The following is an 11,350-nucleotide window of genomic DNA, read 5'->3' on the forward strand; positions in this document are numbered from 1 at the left end:
AGCAATGTACAGCAGACGCAGCTTTGATGATATTTAACCCCCTGACCTCCGGGAACATTTACCCCCTTAAAGACCAGGCCATTTTTTGCGATATGGCACTGTGTTACTTTAACTGACAATTGCGCGGTCGTGCGACGCTGTTTTCGTATTTGATCACCTCTGCGGGTCTGTCTCCCTGTGAATGCTGGGGCAAGCATGTGATTGGCTGCTAGGATAACGGCGTCCTAACAACCAATGACAGTAGAGTAGAGGGAACCTGCACGTGTGGGGGGGGGGGGGATTTCTGCTCTCCTGTGAGAGCCCAGTGGGCCCATTTGGAGGATACACCCCGCTGACCCTGGCTGGGGGTCGGAGAATCTTGTAGTGGGCCGTAGTCTGGAGGAATCGGTGAACCCGGAGCCGCGCAGTGACCCGGAGCCACGCAGTGACCCGGAGCCGCTCGGTGAACCCGGAGCCGCGCAGTGACCCGGAGCCGCGCAGTGACCCGGAGCCGCGCAGTGACCCGGAGCCGCGCAGTGACCCGGAGCCGCGCAGTGACCCGGAGCCGCTTGGTGGAATCTGGGAGTGGCATCCCAGCTGCAGAGGGAAGAGGGAGATCGGGCGCACACTGTGGGGCACAGTTTGCCACCCTCACCCTGGGCACCGGATGGCCTCTCCCACCACTGACCTGTGTTCTCTGCCTGAGATAAGTGAGTCCTCTGTGAAGGAAACGGACAGAGCGACGCACTGATTCTGCCGATCTCCGCACCGCCAGCTATGAGGGTGCCGTGTGAGGAGACCCATTCAGGATGTCCTCAGAATAGCGCCAGTCTCCGGAGCTGCACCGCGCTGGAGAATTCCCTCCTGGAGAGTATTCAGCTGCTTACAGGCGGCCACCAATCCGCTAAGATGGTTGTCATACATCCACCCCATAGATGGTCTATTCTATGTAATGATCATATATGAATGGCGGAGGTCAGGGCTGGGACAAGGATCAGTAACTATGTAGGTTGCAAGTCAAGCCCCTTCCTGCTAAAGCCCCAAGGCAGACGCCTCTCCTGCCTACCCCACGGCCCGGCCCGAGGTTCATGGTGAGAAACTTCCCAACACATTTTATGATCAGATAGAGAGAAGTCACAATCTGAATAATTCTCATTCTTCCGTTTAGCTGCATCCTCCAGGGGAGCGTCATCTGCAACAACGCCGTCATAGAGGGCGGAGCCGACATCAAGGACTGCCTCCTGGGTTCCGGCCTTCATATTCCCAGCAAAGGTGAGTCCATGAGGGGGGGGTCTGCCACCCCCATTATCACATGACACCACATGACACCACACCTCTGCTTGTAGTGGATGGTAGAGCACGGGGGTGGGGGAGGGGGTTAGCAGTTTGGCCTTGCAGCACCGGGGACTGAGATCAGTTACATAGAAGGTGAGAAAAGACACAAGTCCATCGAGTCCAACATACGTGTGTGATTATATGTCAGCTGAGGTTCTTTGAGACACAGTGCATATGGAAAGTCTACACACCCCTGTATACAGTATATATATATACAGTGGATAGAAAATTCTAAAATTTCAGGTTTCTGGAATGTAAAAAAATGTAACAAAGATAAATCATTTCAGAACTTTTTCCACCTAAAATGTCCAACTCAGGAGAACAACAAACTGAACTCTCTTAGGTGGAGAGAAGTAAAAATAAATAAAATAATTGCGTGACATAAGTGTACACACCCCCGTATACTATATATATATATATATATATACACACACACACACACCCCCTGTATACTATACTATATATATATATATATACACACACACACACACCCCCTGTATACTATATATATATATATATATATATATATATATATATATATACACACACACACACACCCCCTGTATACTATATATATATATATATATATATATATATACACACACACACACCCCCCCTGTATACTATATATATATATATATATATATATATATATATATATATACACACACACACACACCCCCTGTATACTATATATATATATATATATATATATATATATATATATATATATATACACACACACACACCCCCTGTATACTATATATATATATATATATATATATATATATATATACACACACACACACACACACCCCTGTATACTATATATATATATATATATATATATATATATATATATATATATACATACACACACACACACCCCCTGTATACTATACTATATATATATACAGTGGTGTGAAAAAGTGTTTGCCCCCTTCCTCATTTCCTGTTCCTTTGCATGTTTGTCACACTTACCGTATATACTCGAGTATAGGCCGACCCGAATATAAGCCGAGGCCCCCAATTTACCCCCAAAAAAACTGGCAAACTTATTGACTCGTGTATAAGCCGAGGGTGAGACATGCCTGTCCATCCCTGTGTGTCCGTCCATCCCTGTGTGTCCGTCCATCCCTGTGTGTCCGTCCATCCATCCCTGTGTGTCCGTCCATCCCTGTGTGTCCGTCCATCCATCCCTGTGTGTGTCCATCCATCCATCCATCCCTGTGTGTGTGTGTCTCCATCCATCCATCCATCCATCCCTGTGTGTGTGTGTCTCCATCCATCCATCCATCCATCCCTGTGTGTGTGTGTCTCCATCCATCCATCCATCCATCCCTGTGTGTGTGTGTCTCCATCCATCCATCCATCCATCCCTGTGTGTGTGTGTCTCCATCCATCCATCCATCCCTGTGTGTGTGTGTATCCATCCATCCCTGTGTGTGTGTGTGTCTCCATCCATCCATCCATCCGTGTGTGTGTGTGTGTGTGTGTGTGTGTGTGTGTGTGTGTGTGTGTCCAGCCTACCTGTGTCCCGAGCCTTTGTCCCGAGCCTCCGTCCCGTGTCGTGCCTTGCCTTCGTCCCGTCCCGTCCCGTCCCGTCCCGTGCCGGGCCGTGCCTTGCCGTGCCTTGCCTTGCCTTGCCTCCGTCCCGTGCCCTCTTCGTCGGCGGCCATTGTAAAATTCAAAAGCCGCGCCTCCTCCTTCGCCTGTGATAGGCGGAACACTGAATTTCCCAGCAGCCTGTGTTCCGCCTATCACGGACGTCGTATCATCCTCGTCCGTAGTACGAGGATGATACGACGTCCGTGATAGGCGGAACACAGGCTGCTGGGAAATTCAGTGTTCCGCCTATCACAGGCGAAGGCGGAGCCGGAGGCGCGGCTTTTGAATCAGAATGGCCGCTGTCTGTCTGCTCGACACGCTGATCGAGCGGGCAGACAGCGATGACTCGAGTATAAGCCGAGGGGGGCACTTTCAGCCTCAAAAAAGAGGCTGAAAATCTCGGCTTATACTCGAGTATATACGGTAAGTGTTTCGGAACATCAAACCAATTTAAACAATAGTCAAGGACAACACAAGTAAACACAAAATGCAATTTTTAAATGAAGGTGTTTATTATTAAAGGTGAAAAAAAATCCAAACCATCATGGCCCTGTGTGAAAAAGTGTTTGCCCCCCTTGTTAAAACATACTATAACTGTGGTTGTCCACACCTGAGTTCAATTTCTCTAGCCACACCCAGGCCTGATTATTGCCACACCTGTTCACAATCAAGGCATCACTTAAATAGGAGCTGCTTGACACAGTAAGGTCCACCAGAAGATCCTTAAAAGCTACACATCATGCCGAGACCCAAAGAAATTCAGGAACAATTGAGAAAGAAAGTAATTGAGATCTATCAGTCTGGAAAGGGTTATAAAGCCATTTCCAAAGCTTTGGGAATCCAGCGAACCACAGTGAGAGCCATTATCCACAAATGGCGAAGACATGGAACAGTGGTGAACCTTCCCAGGAGTGGCCGGCCGCCCAAAATTACCCCAAGAGCGCAGCGACGACTCATCCAAGAGGCCACAAAAGACCCCACAACAACGTCCAAGGAACTGCAGGCCTCACTTGCCTCAGTTAAGGTCAGCGTTCATGCCTCCACCATCAGGAAAAGACTGGGCAAAAATGGCCTGCATGGCAGAGTTCCAAGGAGAAAACCACTGCTGAGCAAAAAGAACATCAAAGCTCGTCTCAATTTCTCCACAACACATCTTGATGATCCCCAAGACTTTTGGGACAACATTCTGTGGACCGATGAGACAAAAGTGGAACTCTTTGGAAGGTGTGTGTCCAAGTATATCTGGCGTAGAAGGAACACTGCATTTCATAAAAAGAACATTATACCAACAGTAAAATATGGTGGTGGTAGTGTGATGGTCTGGGGCTGTTTTGCTGCTTCAGGACCTGGAAGACTTGCCGTGATAAAAGGAACTATGAATTCTGCTGTCTACCAAGAGATCCTGAAGGAGAATGTCCGACCATCTGTTCGTGTACTCAAGCTGAAACGAACTTGGGTTCTGCAGCAGGACAATGATCCTAAACACACCAGCAAGTCCACCACCGAATGGCTGAAGAAAAACAAAATGAAGACTTTGGAGTGGCCTAGCCAAAGTCCTGACCTGAATCCTATTGAGATGTTGTGGTATGACCTTAAAAAGGCCGTTCATGCTCGAAAACCCTCTAATGTAACTGAATTAGGACAATTCTGCAAAGATGAGTGGGCCAAAATTCCTCCAGGACGCTGTAAAAGCCTCGTTGCACGTTATCGCAAACGCTGGGTTGCAGTTGTTGCTGCTAAGGGTGGCCCAACCAGTTATTAGGTTTAGGGGGCAATCACTTTTTCACACAGGGCCATGATGTTTGGATTTTTTTTCACCTTTAATAATAAACACCTTCATTTACAAATTGCATTTTGTGTTTACTTGTGTTGTCCTTGACTATTGTTTAAATTGGTTTGATGTTCCGAAACACTTAAGTGTGACAAACATGCAAAGGAACAGGAAATGAGGAAGGGGGCAAACACTTTTTCACACCACTGTATATATATAATATACACACACACACACACCCCCTGTATACTATATATATATATATATATATATATACACACACACACACACCCCCTGTATACTATATATATATATATATATATATATATACACACACACACACACCCCCTGTATACTATATATATATATATTTGGGCTGAAACAACTAATCTATTATGAAAAATCGGCCAGTAACATAATGGAGTTAAAAAAAAAAACTAAAATGAGCCCTTTATAGTACAAAAATATAATCACCACTGTAAATATTACTGTCACTGTTCTACAGTAAAAATGATCCCTTCCAGTGGTGATTATCGGGTTTTTTTGTACTATAAAGGGGCTCATTTTAGTCTTTTTAACCCCCATTATGTTACTAAAAGTCTCAGGCCCGGGTCACATCTCTGTGTTTATTGGCGCTTTTTTCAGAAACGCCCTGCAGTTCATTTCCATGGTTTCCTATGGGACACGTTCACATCTGTGCTTTTTTCCGCCCGCTGCATATTTGGAAAGGGTCGGGGACTTTTACTGCAAAACGGCGCTTTTTTTTTTTTGGTTCGATATACTTCAATGGAGAAGCTGCAGAAAAGAATGTCATGCGTTTTTGCAGCAATTTGTGTTTTATTAATCTGCCCAAAAAAAAGAAAATGCAGAAACCGCAAATTGCAGTAAAATCACGTGCGCAAAAATCAAAACACACAGCAAAAAGCACGGCAGAAACGGATCAAAAGAAAAAACTGCAGAGGTGTGTACCGAGCCTTATGCTGACCACACCGGTCAATTTTCAGGTGAGAATATTCAGATGAAAAATCTTTGTACATTCGCTGAATGAAAGAATTTTGTTTGAAATTTTCACTTCATTTCTGAACAAAAAACCACATCCACCGTCTGAGAAGTCCTTTGACCGAGAAGTTTTCCATTTCCCAATTTTCCCGTCACTGTGGGTGAAAATGAACGTCCATTTCACCCACTTTTTTTTTTAAGGTTTTTAATGGAAACAATAATCAGCCAACTAATCGATTATGAAAATAATTGTTAGTTGCAGCCCCCGTATTATATATATATATACACCCCCCCTCGTATACTATATATATACACCCCCCTGTATACTATATATATACACCCCCCCTCGTATACTATATATATACACCCCCCTGTATACTATATATATATACACCCCCCCTGTATACTATATATATACACCCCCCCGTATTTATATATATATATATATACACCCCCCTGTATACTATATATATACACCCCCCTGTATACTATATATACACACCCCCCCTCGTATACTATATATATACACCCCCCTGTATACTATATATATACACCCCCCTCGTATACTATATATATATATATATATATATATATATATATATATATATATACACCCCCCTGTATACTATATATATACACCCCCCTGTATACTATATATACACACCCCCCCTCGTATACTATATATATACACACCCCCCCTCGTATACTATATATATACACCCCCCCTCGTATACTATATATATATACCCCCTGTATACTATATATATACACCCCCCCTCGTATACTATATATATATATATACCCCCCCTCGTATACTATATATATATACACCCCCTGTAAACTATATATATATATACACCCCCCCCTGTATACTATATATATACACCCCCCTGTATACTATATATATACACCCCCCCCCCCCCCCCTGTATACTTTGAAGCCCCTTTTGATCGGTGTTTTGGGGGAGGAGTCTATCGGCATGGCTCATCCTGAGTTGGCAATAATTTCCCCAAAAACCCTCCAAATCTTTCAGCTGGTGAGGACATCTCCTGTTCACAGCCCTCTTCACATCACCCCACAGATCTTCGATGGGATTCAGGTCTGGGCTCTGGCTAGGAATCTTCCTTTGTCGATTTGGATGGAGGATTCGGGTCGTTGTCATCCTGGAAGATGAAGTTCCTCTTCATGTTCCGCTTTCTAGCAGAAGCCTGAAGGTTTTGTGACAATATTGACCGGTGATTGGAACATAATTCCCTCCACCTGGACTAAGGCCCCTGTTCCAGCCCCAAAACATGATGCTGCCACCACCATGCTTCACAGTGGTTACGGTGTTATTCTGGCGACATTCAGTGTTGTCTATCTTTTGGAATTATGGACAAAAAGTTCATCCTTGGTTTCCTCAGACCAGAAGACATTCAGATGTGTGTTTGCCGAATTTCTCTCCTCCATAGCCCAGACATGTGAAGAGTACGGGAGATTGTTGTCACCACGCAGCCAGATATTCTGCAGCTCCTTGAATGTTGCTGGCGACCTCCCTGACCGCTTCTCTTCCCTCTTTTCATCCATGTTGGAGGGACGTCCAGTTCTTGGTGATGTCACAGTGGTGCCATATTTTCTCCACTTGATGATGACGATGGTCTTCACCGCTCTCCATGGAATGTCCAATGCCTCGGACCTTCTCCTGACCGATACCTTCTAACAATGAGATCCTCTGATGATTGGAAGCTCTCCGAGGACCATGACTTTTCCTGTAGGATGTGACCAAGGAAATGTCAGGAAAGACCTACTAGAACAGCTGAACTTTATTTGGGGTTAATCAGAGGAGCTGTAAATGATGGCGGGTGTGTACTGACTCCTATTTATCATGAGAATGTGATTAGTTAATTCTGAACACATCCCCCGATATAAGAGGGTGTGCAAACTTATGTCACCACATCATTTACATTTTTTTTTTGTTTTATTCCCCCAACCCCCCCCCCCCCCCTAAATATTTCAGTTTGTTGTTCCCCTGAGTTGGGCAGTTTGGGGGTCACATAAAGGTGGGAAAAAGTTCTGAAATTATTTATGTTTGTCTCATTTTTTACATCCCAGAAACTGGACATTTTACCCCCCGGGGTGTGTAGACTTTTTATATCCACTGTATATATAATATATACAAGGGGCAGCTTCCCTGAACGCTGAGGTATCATGTGAGATGGGGGGTGCCATGAGAAGATGGGGGGGGTGGGATTTGTGTTGAAAGGGGGAATTTGTTAGGGGGGAGGGGAGGGTGCTACAGGTGGTGATTTAGGGGGGTTTGTGTAGGAAGGGGGATGGGGGGGAGAAGATTTGTGATAGGTGAGATTTTGGGGAAATATTTGCTGGAAAGGGGAAATTTGAAGGGGGGGTGGGGGGGGCGATTTATACGGTGAGGAGGGGGAATTTATGATTTAGGGGTAAGCATGTAGATTAGTGCTCAGTGTTTTTGTGAGGTGGGGGGAGGTGGCAGTTTGGCATGTATACCTATATATGTGTGTGTGGGGGGGAGGGGACATTAGAGTGTAAGCTCCTCTGTACAGAGACTGATGTGACTGTGGGGGGAGGGGACATTAGAGTGTAAGCTCCTCTGTACAGAGACTGATGTGACTGTGGGGGAGGGGACATTAGAGTGTAAGCTCCTCTGTACAGAGACTGATGTGACTGTGGGGGAGGGGACATTAGAGTGTAAGCTCCTCTGTACAGAGACTGATGTGACTGTGGGGGAGGGGACATTAGAGTGTAAGCTCCTCTGTACAGAGACTGATGTGACTGTGGGGGGGGGGGGACATTAGAGTGTAAGCTCCTCTGTACAGAGACTGATGTGACTGTGGGGGGGAGGGGACATTAGAGTGTAAGCTCCTCTGTACAGAGACTGATGTGACTGTGGGGGAGGGGACATTAGAGTGTAAGCTCCTCTGTACAGAGACTGATGTGACTGTGGGGGGAGGGGACATTAGAGTGTAAGCTCCTCTGTACAGAGACTGATGTGACTGTGGGGGGGAGGGGACATTAGAGTGTAAGCTCCTCTGTACAGAGACTGATGTGACTGTGGGGGGAGGGGACATTAGAGTGTAAGCTCCTCTGTACAGAGACTGATGTGACTGTGGGGGGAGGGGACATTAGATTGTAAGCTCCTATGAGCCTCTGATGTGGGAATGAGCTCAGGTCTGCGGGGGGGGGGGCTCCTTATCATTGAATATCTTACCAGAAGATGACGTTGATCGTTCCCGTAACCTGAGAGAGCCGGAGGGTGTAATCCGGCGGCTCTCCGGCATACACCTGTAGGATGATGTGACCCCCCCGCACAGATTGTTGAGTCTGGCCTCCGGGGTGGTCCTCCAGCTCCGGGATTGCTGTGTTGACACAATGGTGGGGATGCTTACAATAACCCGGCGAGTATTTACATGAAGCTCGGCTGTGGCACGGCACTTGCTGCTGTTTGCGTGGCATTCATGTGAGTCTCTGGGTGGCGGAATCGGAAACTCCGTATTCCTTCTGCTTGTATTCTATACAGACATTTACCACCAGCGAGCCGAGACCACCCGCCGTGCGCCGTTCAAACATCGCACCTCATCTGTAAATGCCTCGAGGTCCCCCGACCCGTGTGCCAAACATTCCCCGCTGACTGATTTATCCATTTCTACAACACTGACACATTCCGTCATTTATTATTATTATGTAGCTCTGACATATACCGCAGTGCTGTACAGAGGAGCTTACACTCTAATGTCACATCAGTCTCTGTACAGAGGAGCTTACACTCTAATGTCCCCTCCCCCCACAGTCACATCAGTCTCTGTACAGAGGAGCTTACACTCTAATGTCCCCCCCCCCCCCCCCCACAGTCACAGGAGTCTCTGTACAGAGGAGCTTACACTCTAATGTCACATCAGTCTCTGTACAGAGGAGCTTACACTCTAATGTCCCCTCTCCCCCCCACAGTCACATCAGTCTCTGTACAGAGGAGCTTACACTCTAATGTCCCCTCCCCCCACAGTCACATCAGTCTCTGTACAGAGGAGCTTACACTCTAATGTCCCCCCCCCACAGTCACATCAGTCTCTGTACAGAGGAGCTTACACTCTAATGTCCCCTCCCCCACAGTCACATCAGTCTCTGTACAGAGGAGCTTACACTCTAATGTCCCCTCCCCCCACAGTCACATCAGTCTCTGTACAGAGGAGCTTACACTCTAATGTTCCCTCCCCCACAGTCACATCAGTCTCTGTACAGAGGAGCTTACACTCTAATGTCCCCTCCCCCCCACAGTCACATCAGTCTCTGTACAGAGGAGCTTACACTCTAATGTCCCCTCCCCACAGTCACATCAGTCTCTGTACAGAGGAGCTTACACTCTAATGTCCCCTCCCCCCACAGTCACATCAGTCTCTGTACAGAGGAGCTTACACTCTAATGTCCCCTCCCCCACAGTCACATCAGTCTCTGTACAGAGGAGCTTACACTCTAATGTCCCCTCCCCCCCAGTCACATCAGTCTCTGTACAGAGGAGCTTACACTCTAATGTCCCCTCCCCCCACAGTCACATCAGTATCTGTACAGAGGAGCTTACACTCTAATGTCCCCTCCCCCCACAGTCACATCAGTATCTGTACAGAGGAGCTTACACTCTAATGTCCCCTCCCCCCCACAGTCATGTCAGTCTCTGTACAGAGGAGCTTACACTCTAATGTCCCCTCCCCCCACAGTCACATCAGTCTCTGTACAGAGGAGCTTACACTCTAATGTCCCCTCCCCCACAGTCACATCAGTCTCTGTACAGAGGAGCTTACACTCTAATGTCCCCCCCCCCCCACAGTCACATCAGTCTCTGTACAGAGGAGCTTACACTCTAATGTCACATCAGTCTCTGTACAGAGGAGCTTACACTCTAATGTCCCCTCCCCCACAGTCACATCAGTCTCTGTACAGAGGAGCTTACACTCTAATGTCCCCTCCTCTACAGTCACATCAGTCTCTGTACAGAGGAGCTTACACTCTAATGTCCCCTCCCCCCACAGTCACATCAGTCTCTGTACAGAGGAGCTTACACTCTAATGTCCCCTCCCCCCACAGTCACATCAGTCTCTGTACAGAGGAGCTTACACTCTAATGTCCCCTCCCCCCACAGTCACACACATCTGTATGCTGCCGCTGAGGCTCCTCCCACAGCTCACCATGGAGATGGCGGATTCACCAGCATGTATGCGTTTCGCTGTATTCACCTGATCTCTGTGTTTCCTTTGCAGAAAAACGCGTCAACGAAATCATCGTAGGAAACGAGCAATTGATGGAGATTTAGCTGGAAGAAGCGGCGCGTTCCCCGAATGTCCCCGGAGCCAATTTATTTATATGACAATAAAAGATTTGGATCTTATGGTGTCTCTTTGTGTGATTGGCTGATATGAGCTCGGTGTACGGAGAGACGCCCCCCGGAGGAGTGTCCGGTGTTTTTAGAGGAGTCACATGGCTGCAAATAAAGATCCTTATCCTACTTTATATGTACCATGTATTCCATTCTTCCCAAGATGGCGGCCGTGTACTCGCGTGTCATTGGTGGAGACCGGCGGTGGCCTCCAAGTGCGTCCCCAACACTCCCGGAGGATGCAGAATGGCAGAGCGTGTTTGTTGAGGTGCCTCATG

The 11,350-nt window shown here is 47.0% G+C and overlaps 1 protein-coding gene across 1 annotated transcript in view; it reads left to right on the forward strand.

Moving 5' to 3' along the window:
* Positions 1-11,084, forward strand: part of EIF2B3 (eukaryotic translation initiation factor 2B subunit gamma) — a gene marked incomplete at its 5' end in the record, with an annotated part of 28,299 nt that extends 17,215 nt beyond the window's left edge. The window contains 2 exon segments of the mRNA XM_077450819.1: positions 1,148-1,251; positions 10,957-11,084. Coding sequence (XP_077306945.1) covers positions 1,148-1,251; positions 10,957-11,009 — 157 coding nt within the window.
* Between the last annotated feature and the right edge of the window lie 266 nt (positions 11,085-11,350).

Source organism: Lithobates pipiens, unplaced genomic scaffold (assembly GCF_037356315.1).
Source record: "Lithobates pipiens isolate NorthernLeopardFrog02 unplaced genomic scaffold, aLitPip1_a1.2 Scaffold_23, whole genome shotgun sequence".
NCBI classification, from domain to species: Eukaryota; Metazoa; Chordata; class Amphibia; order Anura; family Ranidae; genus Lithobates; species Lithobates pipiens.